Source organism: Dicentrarchus labrax, unplaced genomic scaffold (assembly GCF_905237075.1).
Source record: "Dicentrarchus labrax unplaced genomic scaffold, dlabrax2021, whole genome shotgun sequence".
In the NCBI taxonomy this organism is placed as follows: Eukaryota; Metazoa; Chordata; class Actinopteri; family Moronidae; genus Dicentrarchus; species Dicentrarchus labrax.
In genome coordinates this window covers 14,431,244-14,444,518 of record NW_026136714.1, presented here as the reverse complement: position 1 = coordinate 14,444,518, position 13,275 = coordinate 14,431,244, and the positions used below count along the sequence as shown (strand labels likewise).

Genomic DNA, 13,275 nt, shown 5'->3' with positions numbered 1-13,275 from the left:
GAATTTGAGCGACTTTGACAAGAGCCAAATTGTGATGGCTAGACGACTGTGTCAGAGCATCTCCAAACCTGCAACTCTTGTGGGGTGTTTGCAGTCTGCAGAGGTCAGTACCTATCAAAGGTCCAAGGAAGGAAAAGCCTTGAACCATCAACAAGGTCAAGGTGGCCAAGGCTCAGTGATGTACGTGGAGAGCGAAGGCTGGCAAAGCATGCCCAGTACATAATAATACATTGAAAATGTGCCTATGGAAAGCTCTATGTGCGAGTCCATAAATCTCTTAAACTTGATATCACTGTATTACTGCTTTGTGAAACCATCTGAAGTAAACCTTTCCAGGCCAACTGATAACAGGCAGTAGAGGAGGAGGTAAGGGAATATATGTTCCAATGTTTGGTACGGAGGTGTTTGCTGAGGGCAGCAGAGCAGAGGCGTCAGGTGAAGAAGAGTGAGTTCATTGGATAGAGGGAGTTAAAAGTTAAAGTAAAAAGACGGAAAAAAAATACACTGGTGAGCCTCTTCCTCAGCTGAAGTCAGAGAGAGGAACTGATACCAGTGTGGAGGTGTCAACTTGCTTGCAGCACAGGTAGGCATAAGAACGTTTATTAATTTTCTGTGTAGTTAACGGTAGCAAGTTACAGTGTTCCTTACATTTTCTGATAAGAACAGGGTGTCAAATAACAGCTGTATCAGAAGTAAGCGAGGAAGTCCTTGGCACACAAAACAACCACGCACTGAATTTTGGAAGCTCCTAAAAACTCTTTACTGATGCAATGTTTCAACCTTCAAGGTTGAAAATCATCAGTAAATAAATAAGTTTATAAGTAAATTATCAGGCAAACATAACAAACGAACAAATAGCAGGATACACACAAAACCCATCACAAACCAATCTACTATGTACATAAAAAAACAAATTGTTCATACAGAAAGCTAGCCAGTGTGCAGATCTCTGAATTGCCACCAATCTCCAATCTCCTCGATTCAAACGGAAATTAATGTGAGTGTGTGCCTGCCTTACTGCCTGTTGTAGTACGATTACATGTTTTTATGTACAAACTGCAGTACAAAGCTTTAGGATGATGGATGTTTATCTGCTTCAAGTGACCTTATAATTGTGTGGGAAGCTGTCATTTTCATCTGTATATGCAGCCTAGTTTTTGTTCATATGGATGTTTGCCTGGCGGCTAATTTGAAGGCCAAAACGTTCCATCGTTCATACTTCATACATACAAAAGAAAGATGGTCATATTTAGTGTGTGGACTCTCTTTCATCTGTATGTCAAGTTCATTATGGACCATGTTAACTGAACTACCACAGGCTGCATTAGGACCTTAAACTGATATAAACACTGTAAACAACAGAGGTTTCAGTACACCTAGGGCTTTAAGATGCAAGAACTGTGTATTCAACGCGTCTGTTAAACCATCTGGATGTGTTGGTGAGAAACACTGTCAACATTACTGATTGTTTAAAATGAAAACTCAGTGCACCTTTGAATGTAAATGTGATATTCGTTCTATTGAATTTCGACATGCTGAAAATTAGAAAGACATTCTTCACTGATTGACGATGATGAACTATAAGGTGTGCACTGATTGTTGCTCTTTCTTGATGCAGTATAAGATTTACATGTACTGTCATGACTCCTGAAGCTGTCATCTCAAAGTCACTTTGCTGTTTTTGTGACCGATGCTCCTGAACTATGAGAGCTGGCTGTTTGGTCCCTTTGGAAGTTGGTTAGCTGCCTTCTGTTGCTTTGAAAAATCACATATAACAGTCATGACCACTAAGGCTTCTTTTAAAGCTGACACATGCTGCTAATTGGCATTCAAGTAATGTGACTCAGTTGTGTAGGTGCTTTTGTAATGGAGATTTAGTTACTTCAAAGTTTATGTGATGTTTCTGGTATTTTTGTACGTGCCCTGTAGGCAGTCACCTCGGGTGCCATCGTTTGTAGGTCATGCCAGTATGGAAAATGTTTCCCTTCATATAATGATTCTCTGAGGCATATGAAGAAGCAGAGGGGCCTAGCGGTGCTCTCCTGTTACCTTGTAGGAACGCAGATCCTGCTCCTCACAGTCAGAGTCACTGTGATAAGGATCATCAGAGGTGGTCCAGGTCAGAACACCTTCTTTCTTCCAGAAATCACAGATGGGAACGTCTCTGGCAACCTACACAGGACGGAGGGCAGAACAGACAGCAGCATGTCAGACTGTATCTCTTTCTGTCTGGTAAGGCCATATGTGAGTGAAGTCTTAAACTTAGTGCTTGAGCCTTATGTGCATGTTGTTGTTCAATGTATAATGAGTTTCATTACAAAATGAAAAATCAAGTCTGATAACTAATTTTACACAATAGACTGTAAACACCAAATTCCAATATTTAGAAAAGAAAGCTCTGCACGCTTATTACCTCTGAAGATCCTTGTTATTAATCATTATCTGCCTGCCTGCAATAGCCTTCACTGAGTTTGTATTATTGTCTGAATTACAAAACCCATTATAAAGCTTCATCACTATGAACAAACCCTTTCACATTGTTTTCAGATTGTTAGTCCATACAATTTTATTATAAAAATGTCTATTAATGTCACTTTAAATTAATGAGTAAAATATTCCACAGTATTTAATGATAAAGTCAAGCTTTCAGTCTTTCAGGGAAAATGTTTGATAAAAGGGAATCCCAGAGCTTGTAACGACACTTTTTACTTTGTTATTAAAGCTCCCAGGGCAGTTCACACTTGAAATTTCTTAATTTTACAGGGTAAAAAAACAAATTATGACGATACATTTTCAAAACAGTACAGCAGCGTGTTAAAGGTCCATTGTGTAGGATTTAATGACATCTAAGGTTGCAGATTGTTACTCAGTCACTTTGCCCTTCCCTTCCAAACATGAGGGGGAAATTAAGGTGGCCGCGAAACATCCTAAAAACATGAACAGCCCTGTCTAGAAGTAGTGCTCGGTTTGTCCGTTCTGGGCCACTGAAGAAACATGGTGGTTTTAGTGGAAGGCAACCAGAGGTGTCACAACACAAACGTCACGTAAAAACACAAAGATTCCTATATTCAGGTAATTATACACAAATGAAAACATATATTCCACGTCTGCTTATAGATGCTCCTAAATGTTACACACACTGGACCTTTAAAGAAAAACATGTATCTAAAATGTATCTTACTTCTTCCATGATTAGGATGCCACAGCGGACCAGACTGTCAACTGCATCCAGAGCGAAACTCTGGGGTGACTGACAGGGCTGGGGAGAGGAAGAGAGAGGGAGGGAGAGAGAAAAAATGGGTAAGCTCTCTGGTGAAGCAAGGTTAGATGCACAAACAGCTCCAGACCATTACATATCTAAGAAGACAGCTGACAGAGAGCATAAGGTGTGTAGTAGAGATGTAGCAGAGATCAGAGGACGAGAATGAGAGATGGCCGGCAGGAGGACAGGAGCAGGAGCGATATTTTTTAGGTGAGAAATGGGGTGAGAAACATAGCTCCAAGCCGAAGAGACAAGAAAGAGCAGCTGCTGAAATGAAAGGTGGGCAAACAGAGAAAGGAACAGCATTTCTGGCTCAGATTCGGAGCCCTTAAAGTCAAAGATGGAGCACGTACATACACAGTCACACACAGATACACAGTACACACACACACAGATACACAGTACACACACACACACACACACACACACACACACACACACACACACACACACACACACACACACACAGTACACACACACACACAATTTGAAACCTTTCTCTGCCAGAGATAGAGGCAGCAGAGCAGGATGAATGGCTGTTCAGCTCCATTAAACATCCATTGAATGAGACACACTGGGTGCGTGTGTGTGTGTGATACGAATTCAAACTCACTGGCATGAAGCCTGGAGGCAGGAGATGGCAGAGCTGAAGGGCTCTCTCAGTCAGCTCGGACTCGCAGAGCACCACATCAAACTCCATGTCACCTTTCACCTCCTCCCCGTCCACGCCGCTGCTCCTCACCCTGCTGCTGACGCCACTGCCGGCCACCTCGCACAGCATGGCAGACACCGCGCATGCTACGAACAAAAACACACACACACACACACACACACACGAACATTTGATAATTTCGCACCAGTTCTTCATGCACATACTCATGGTGAGAGCACTGGTGTGGTCTAAAGTAAGTTTGGTTTGTATCTTAGCAAAATATCTTGGCTAATACAGTTGATGAGATTTTGCTGATACGTTGGATCTTGGATTTCCACCATTTACACAAGTGTTATCTCTTTATTTGTACTTTTTATCCCTATTATCCTGCTTTCATGTGCCGGTGGGAATGTCTTGACACCCAGATTGTTCATGTCCCTAAACAGAGGGACAACATTACGGAGGCTGGTGGAGATTTGAGTTCAAGTGTCCTTAAATTAGCGTCCACAGATTTCCTATAATGTTACACAACAAACATCACTACCGCAGTATAGCTGATTTGATTTATTTTTCCCACTTGAGGTTAGCAGCCATGTTAAAATCTATTACAGTACACAAAGGCTTTCAGCAGCGCACAGTCCACTGCCCACCAGCTTCACTTCCTATACAACCAAAACAAGTCATGCAGGAATAATGAATCATACAGCCCAAGTAGCTTCCTGCACTTCAAAGCACCACATTATTTTTACCTCCACCAGCAATGCTAAAATAGGGCTACAATATCTATGGCTTCACCCTGTCTGCCTGTTAGCATGATGTCTGAAAACAAAACAGCACACATATAAGTACAATTAAGTCAACAGATAGCTCTTGGCTCAAGGATAAGCGGATATAAGACTGTAGTGAGGATTTGGGATCTAGGCTTTCTGCCATTTGATGATTAACATATATTACTCACATGCATTATGCGGTTCCAGCCCTATTGCCAAACAAGAACAGCAAAATCAGGCGATTCTGCAAAAATTTCAATGTAAATTCTGTTCAAATTCTCTCTTTCTGCAATATCTACAGTGTGGTTATGGTTAGGGAAAAATCATAGTTAGGGTTAATAAAAAATGCTTATGTTAATTGCTCTTTTGCATAAAGGTTTGCTCTGCCTGATTACATCTAGGGAACCTCTAGGGAATGCATTTAGGCATTGAACGTTGGCACTGGACGTATATTGTGTGGTGCAAAGTCATCCAATATGGACGTAATTCCCAGGGTTATTGAGCTGGTAGAAGGATCTGTACTTAAAAAGAGCTGCTGAGACAAAGCGCATCAATGTGATCCTATTATCGTAATCACAGCACGTAAACAATAACCAAACTTAAACCATAGTGCAGGTCTGTATTTGCATGTAGATGGTTTTATGCTACCAAGTGTCATCCAGGGGCACTTCCACTGTGGCACCTCTTACAGTTACTTAACATGTGGCTATTAGGGTGCTACATGCTAGAGTTCCTGAATTTTATTGCATAAGAGATGAAATGTAAGCTAAAGTTAGCATGGAGCACCCGACCACACAGGCTACCACTGGTGCAAGGAGGATTTTTTCATTCATTCAGGAGGATATATTGTCAGAAATGTAATATAATATTCATAGGTAAGTTTTCATCAGTGTATAATCACCTGAATATAGGATTTTTTTGTGTTGAGCTTTATCTACAGACACTGTGGGTCTTCTTCTATGGAGTCTACCTTTTCTACAGTAACCCTGAACAGACAAACCAAACAGTGGCTGTAGATATGGCTACCGTAGTTCCTCCTTCACACTTCACTGCCTGTTCTCATTCTCAGGTCATCAAATACAAACGGTGTAAGTTAGTTGCAATCTTGAACTTCACCGCTAGATGCCAGTAAATCCTACACATTGGTCCTTTAAGAACAATGAAAGTGCAGAGAAGTAAAGCTCTCTGTGTCTTGCTAAGGGACACTTTAACAGCAGGGCAACTGTTAACTGTCTAGAAATCCCACTTTCATGGAGTATAATGTTCCGTATTTTTATTATTATAACCTTGTAGTCATAAAAAACTGGCAACAGAGTATAAAAAAACACTACAAAATAATTCAGTCACACAAAGCAGTCTTATCACTCTCTCACACACAGACAGACTAAATAAAAAGTTCACAAACATTATTAATTGTCTCTAACTTCAATTGGTTTTGCAGTTTTGCAGGTGCATACAATCATAAACCATCCTTCCCAAGTGCAGAGATGAAATGAGGAACTATCAAAGCCAACCTATTTCTGTGAACAGATGTTATGTTTGTTCACTCTGAACTCTACAGGGGATGTTATGTATGTAGGAACTTAGAAAGCATGGCTTTGTATATGAAAACATGGGTATGCTGGTTGTCAGTGATGATCTGACCTTTTTATATAACTGTCGGTGCGGTGAGCACAATAAGCTGTTGAATCAAATGGCACAGTGGTAAATGGCACCCAATTGTTTCGGGGTAGCCTGAGCATACAGAATACCTCTGTTATCTATAATCTACTGTAGATAGTGTAGTGGAGTTAATTAAATTATTATTAAATTAAACACAAGCACTGTTCTCGTATATAATACATTAGATTTTTTCTTGCTTTAGAGTGTCTTCAATCTGCTATTCAAATAAATTCTTACATATTTATAGTGCAGAACTGTATAGATTAGATTTTTGAAAATACACCACTGATTAAAGTAGGAACATCAAAGGTTTGTGCTAGTGTGAAATCCACACATTTTATCTTCGTGGAGTTTAGAACAAGCTTTAAATCAATAAAAGGGCTTGTTAACAGCAGACTGTAACCTGGTTTGAGGTAGTACGTAGGGAAGTATGGGCTCATATTCTCATGTCTAATTTCTATGGATGACTCACCTGTTAAGGTGCAGCACTCGAGTTATCGTCTATACACATCACACATATTTACACAATCAGAAGGGTCAGAAAAACAGTTAAAACCAGCTGAAGACGTGCACTGGCACTGATGACCTGTCCTCACATCACCTGCTGTAAATAATCTGCTGTTGCACGTACAGTACCCCGACACTGCTCAAAGCTTGGCATTCCTTAAACACACAGAATATTAAATACTTCAACTTTAAAAATGTCATGTCTCAAACTGATTTTCTATACTGACATGCCAACAGTCAGAGCCACAGCCAAGGCCTCCCACGAAAAATAAGGTGCCTGTAGAACACAGGGTCTCGGGATGACATTTAGGCTTATGCGTTATAATTTTGTCAGGAACACAAAATACATGCATGCAAAGTCACTCACCACCAACCACTTCCAAAATGAAGGTGTGTGTCACAATCTGGGCCTGGAGGGCGAGGTGAAGTGTGGCAGCAAGGGAAGGACGGGGCACAATAAAAGGGTCTTTCCTAGAAGAAGGGAGACATGGACCAAAAGGACAACGGGGCAGTAATGGAGACAGAGGTTTCACTGAAAGGGAAATTGGATTTTTAATAGGCGACACAGTTTTTGCTGTATAAAGCTTATTAGTGTTCTTTGTTTTTCTTCTGACAGACAGAAAACCAACCCAGACGGTGCTGCAGCTATGACGAGATGAGGGGCGAGCAGAGAAAGGGAATAGTGGACCACATCCGCTAAACTTCCCCCAAAACCGACGTCTCTGTTCCTGAACAAGACTTCCTCTGTGAGCCAGGCCACATCATGACACAGGAGAGACGCACTCACGCCCTGCGGAGGAGAAGGATGAAGAAGTTTTGTTACAATATCAGACGTGACCATTAACCATCTGGTGACGTTAGTGAGAGACTTTTGGGTATGACTCAGCGTCACACTCTAATAAAGTAGCACGAAAACCAATTCTGTTTATGAGCCTCTTGGAGTATTGATGGATCCTTGGAGGGGCAGGGGGCGGATTTTAACACTGATGGCACCAAAGGGAAGATTGCTCAGCAAACACACAAACACAGGCATGGTGCACGTACCTTGCGGTGTCTGTACAGAAAAAGACTGGACACTAGGCTGGTGGACATCACAGCCATGCAGGAGGTTGCAGCTAGAGAACAAACACACGCACAGACAAACAGTACAGAGATAATGCCGAACAATTTGCATAAAATTAAGAAAGGTTTATTGATGATTCAGCAGAGGTACATAATCCTGCACCTACAGAAGATGAGGTGGAGGGTGATGGCGATGCTGAGGTCTCTCTCTGGAGGAGGTCCCTCTTTGAGTTCAGATGCATAATGAGAAGAAGGCAGAAGCCACGACATCCTCCTCCGCCCAAACACACTGTCAGTTCTTGAGAGAAAAAGTGTGAGATGAGGAGTGAAGAATGTCAGGATGAATGTATTTTATTTTAAATCGTCTTAACTGACTCAAACTTGTTAAAGTTGTAATCGTCAAGATTTTTATAAAGTCAAATCCCATTTTTTATACGATTTATGGTCCGCATTTTTTCTCCAATATATCATCATCAGTATATACATTCTTTGATTCTTTTTGGATCAATTACCTCTCTATATAGCTGTTTTCAATGTTAATGGTTGAGTCTGCCAATCCCGCACTGGATTCAAGTAACTTGCCTTCATATTCAGGAGAGATTCACCGCAAACAATGTTACATGTTATCAAGCTTAATTTTAACTCATTGACATCAGCCTCATTGTTCACTCTCTTTACACTGTATGAGTGCTGTGCAAGAGTTGATGCAAACCAAACATCCTGCTGAGGCTTCCTCACACTACAGGACCAGTGTCTAAGCTTCAGTGGCATCTAGTGGTGAAGTTGCAAATTGCAACCAACTGAATACGCCTGCTTTCCTGGTGCGTAGGAGAAACTGTGCTGACCATGAAACTCGAACAACGCAAAAGGTCTCATCTAGAGCCAGTGTTTGGTTTGACAGTTCTGGGCTACTGTGGAAACATGGCTGTATAGGTGAGGACCCACTTCCCCTGTAAATAAAAATGTCTCAGTCTAAGCTAATGAAAACACAACAATTATTATTTATAGGTCATTATACACTCAAACATACTTAAAATATGAATATTATATTCCATTTCTGTCTTTAAAAGTGTTACGCTGGAAATGCATTGGGTGTTTTTTACTGTGAAGAAGCCACGAGAGATGCAATGAGTTTGCCACACTGCGGTCGTTCATTAAAAAAGCATCTATAAAGGAAAATACGTCCATTTTAAGCATTGTTTTGACAGCATATCAGTTTTAAATATTGCTGAGAGTAATGGAACAAGAGGGAACAGCCACAGTGAGCTGTTAGATTAAGAGTTGCAGGTGATAGGCTGCACACCGCCAACTCCTCAGCAAGGTAACTTTACTGTGTACTGTTGTTGTGTGGAAGACTACTTACCCCATGCACAGCATTAAATCATATTGTGGTTGCTCTACTATGATGGAAATTATTGACAGATTTTTTTTCAAATAAAAGTTTGTTTGGATGGACTCTAAACAGATACACTAATTGCTCTTCTGCTGTATTTCTGACAAAGTAGCTGCTCATTGAGTGTTTCCTGTGTATACCACACTGGCTGATACCACAGTAAACACAGCTGTTAAAAAAAAACAAAAAACAACCAAATCTTAAGGATTACATTACATTAAAGAAGGACAACACAACTGGTGAACTTCAGAAACATTCCCTTACTGGCCTTAGGCTATCAGAATGTGTTGCAGTAAATTGCATTTATTGTCGAGGGAGTTGCATAACAAATCATGTGAATGCCAGTTTAAGTATTATTTGCTCCAACGGAAGAAATGGAGCTTCATTTATTTATATTGCATGTCATTTTTCAATAATGATCAATTCACTCTTATTACAGGATTTTGTGGCTAAGGACAGTAAAAATTTGCTCTATTTCCAGTAAACTCTTAATAGCTATTATGAGAGTTCAGTGGATGACTTAACATGATATTCCTGAGAATAAAAGGAACATCTGTTTTTGGGTAAAATAACAGTGTAGACTGAAGCACTTTAGGTGCATACAAGCGTAAAAAACAGCTATGTCACTCAAAAATGGAGATACATTTTATGACCTGCTTATCCGTGGTTATGCTCGAGTGATATAAGTGTGTTATCTATGCGTCTTAGCTGTGCATGTGTGAGAGAGCAATATACAGTAGTGTATCAGTAGTGGCTCTGTTCATACACAAGTCCTACAGACAGTGACATTGTTCATCTCAAACAAGAATAAATAGCTGTGAGTGTGTGCACCTCCAGAAATCAAGGACTTTTCATTTTCTTAAAGGCAGCCCTCACATTTCCTGCATTTTTTTTATACATGGGAACAAAAAGAGGCTTCAAAAACTGAAACTTCAGCAGCCAGGGACGAACAGAATGAGGAAGCACAGACACAGACAGTGTTAAGTACCAGAGCATGTTAATGATGTAGAAATGCACAAAGAACTAAAACAGCTCACATGCTGATAACAACCCAATCTAACTATCCCTCTCTACCTCTTTTCATCTATCACTTTCCATCCCTTTCCCTCATGCTGTGTATTTTTACTGCATCCTGCTCTCTCAGAAGAATTAAATATATGAAGGGAGAAGCCACTTTGCTCGTCAGAAGCCAAGCAGAGATTGAGTGAGGATGTTATTTTCTTTCTGTTATCTTTTCCACTAGCAGACTGTGTAATGTTGATGGTAATTGGACCGAGTCTAAGAGGATGAAAACTCTCATCAGAGCTTGCATCGTATCTGTGCCAGATCCAAGGTTTAGAGAAAAGTTTATCTTCAAAGTTTAAGAGAAAGTAACTTTTCAATTTCACAGATGTTAGATAAAACACAATCCAAATCTGAACACCATTGTGGTTTCTTCACATACAGTACAGACACTCGTGCATGCAGGTATGTACACAGGTGGTTTGATTACCTGTTGTTGAGGATAACAGGCAGCAACAGGTCCTGTAGAGGGAGCCATTCATCTACTCTGCACCTCCCTGACTCGCACATCTCCTACACACAAAAACACAAAAAAATAAGGATGCACACATGCACCCTCAAGGAGCTGCACAGTAGTATCTCTAAATCATTAATTATTGATGCTCTGGTAAACCAAGTCTGCCTTAAAACTTTTAATTCCAACTATTAATGCTGCAACCCATTCCTCTATTGTTATCAGCATATGATAACCTTCAGCTACACTCAGTTTATTAGGTACACCTCGGTAAAACTTCTGTAGTCTAATACAACAGTTATGATCTTCAGGTTTTGGTTAAACCGTTTTAGAGAAGTTTTGATTCAACTTTATGATAATTTTGGAGTCTGCAGTTATATTCCGTTATATTGAGAGGTACATCTGATCCTCTTCCTGGAGAGACTAACTATACTCCACAACCGGTCACAAGTGCTGCCTCTGTTCAAATAAACTTTGGCCAACAACAAATGATTTCAAAATCAAGCTCCTTAACCAAGCTTAAAACTTTGGGTCATACTTATGGACAATATCATGTTGGTCAAATGCAACTACAGCAGTGAGACCCTCGATGAAAACAACTATCCTCCCTTTGTCAATAGGACAAATCACTCCAATACATATAGCCTTAATAATCAGAGTCAAATTCTTATGGGAGCAAATATTCAGGCCAGTATATAAACCATTGATTCCTACTTAACATGTAGCTGCAAAGAAAAAAATGACAATCATTGACCCTGTACCATCTGCTGCTCCCAGTCAGTATCAAGTTCAGTTTTTTAAATTCGCCTCAGTTGTCTAACAATCTACTCTCTGTTCTTTACTCCAAAAAGTAGGAACCACAATGACTAACATAGTATGCTCATTTATCAGTATAGCAAAGGTAACTTCATTTATATGGCCCAAAAGTTTAAAGTAAGGGGAAAAAAGGAAAGATTTCAAATGGCAGCTGTAGAAGCAGTAGTTGGTCCACTTCCAAGGTCAGTGTAAATGTATGACTAGGCTTATTTTTTATGTCCAACTTCGCCAGTAAATTAGTGGTTTGGAATCAGCAGGCTGCGACCCCCCACAAGGGGTCCCAGGATAAACATGAGAGGGCCACAAGATGATGATTAACGGGACAAGCTTTTTCTGACATACTGGATACATTCACTTTTTAAGATCTCTAATCTTCAAACATTCAAGGAAAGGAAACATCACAACATTTTTTTGTTGCTCACAACTCATAGCCAGACTACAGTCTGTACAGTCTATGACCTATGATAGGGTATCAAATGTAGATACTGCTTCATTTTAAGTCAAAAAGGTTGGGAACCACTTCTGCACCTTGAGAGAAAAGGGCTGAGCGAGGTGGATCCTGACACTTCCTCCTGGTCTTCTCCAGACAAAGGACCACAGCCACTGCAACACAGAGCTTAAGCCAACCTGTGAGGATATGTACAACACACACACACACACACACACACACACACACACACACACACACACACACACACACACACACACACACACACACACACACACACACACAGACAGATCAATATGAGGGCTACATACAGCGAGTCAGCAACTATATCATAATGAGGCGTTGTCTTTAGGACAAACATTACAACAACAACACCACTAATGAGCAGGATCTATGATAAGCACTAAGATAAATAGCCTGTCTGTGAGTGTGTGTCTGAGTAGTGGGACCGTGTGTATAGTACTGTATGTGCAGTGTGTGTGAATGACAGAATGAAATGATGAGGAGAGGACCTTATTATGGCAATTAACCGAAAGCAACACCCACTCTCCAGTATCGTCTCAAAGTGCAGATAACAAGGGGGCAAGACTAATGGAGACTAATAGCAATCAACGCTGATTTGAAAAAATTACATGCACACCTCAACTAATCAACTAATGCTGGCCAGTGAGAAATTAGAGAGCAAAGATGTGAAACAAGACTCTCATAGCTGTACTCGGGATCATTACAGGCAATTTAGTTTTCTGTCTAAACCAGAAGTTTGACACGGTAAAAAAATCTAGACAACTGTGCACCCCCACACCCCCCAGTTATGCCAAAACATATTGCACTAAGTTTGGGAACTGCAGTTAATGCTTTGTGGGATGTATAAACAATAAGTATAAAGTTGCCTTGTACGCAGTGAGTTATAGTGTGGGCTTCAACTTCAGTCACAATAAGCTATTTAAAAAGATGGTGATGAAGTTATAGCATCTTTTTTTTTATGATTTCTAAGCTGATTTATGGAAGTTAATTAGCAATGGACATCTGAGATATCCTCTGGAAGTGAAGTCTCACTGAATCTAAAAACATGTCTCATGTCTGTGTTTAAATTTGACTGAGTTATGACTTTGAGGCAGGGTGCAAAATTAACTTTTTGTCCAACGGCCAATTAACGTCCTTTGAGGAACTAGTGGCAGCTACAGCAT

The 13,275-nt window shown here is 40.4% G+C and overlaps 1 protein-coding gene across 6 annotated transcripts in view; it reads right to left on the bottom strand.

The window, feature by feature from the left end:
- gpat2 (glycerol-3-phosphate acyltransferase 2, mitochondrial) overlaps window positions 1–13,275 on the bottom strand; it is a 113,176-nt gene that overhangs the window by 6,683 nt on the left and 93,218 nt on the right. For all 6 annotated transcript variants that reach the window (XM_051423490.1, XM_051423491.1, XM_051423492.1 and 3 more), the window contains 9 exons: window positions 12,169–12,267; window positions 10,801–10,883; window positions 8,083–8,213; window positions 7,898–7,968; window positions 7,483–7,643; window positions 7,221–7,324; window positions 3,876–4,060; window positions 3,182–3,259; window positions 2,050–2,172 (listed from right to left, as the gene is read on the bottom strand). In XM_051423490.1, coding sequence (XP_051279450.1) covers window positions 2,050–2,172; window positions 3,182–3,259; window positions 3,876–4,060; window positions 7,221–7,324; window positions 7,483–7,643; window positions 7,898–7,968; window positions 8,083–8,213; window positions 10,801–10,883; window positions 12,169–12,267 — 1,035 coding nt within the window. The remainder of the gene's footprint in view (window positions 1–2,049; window positions 2,173–3,181; window positions 3,260–3,875; window positions 4,061–7,220; window positions 7,325–7,482; window positions 7,644–7,897; window positions 7,969–8,082; window positions 8,214–10,800; window positions 10,884–12,168; window positions 12,268–13,275) is intronic.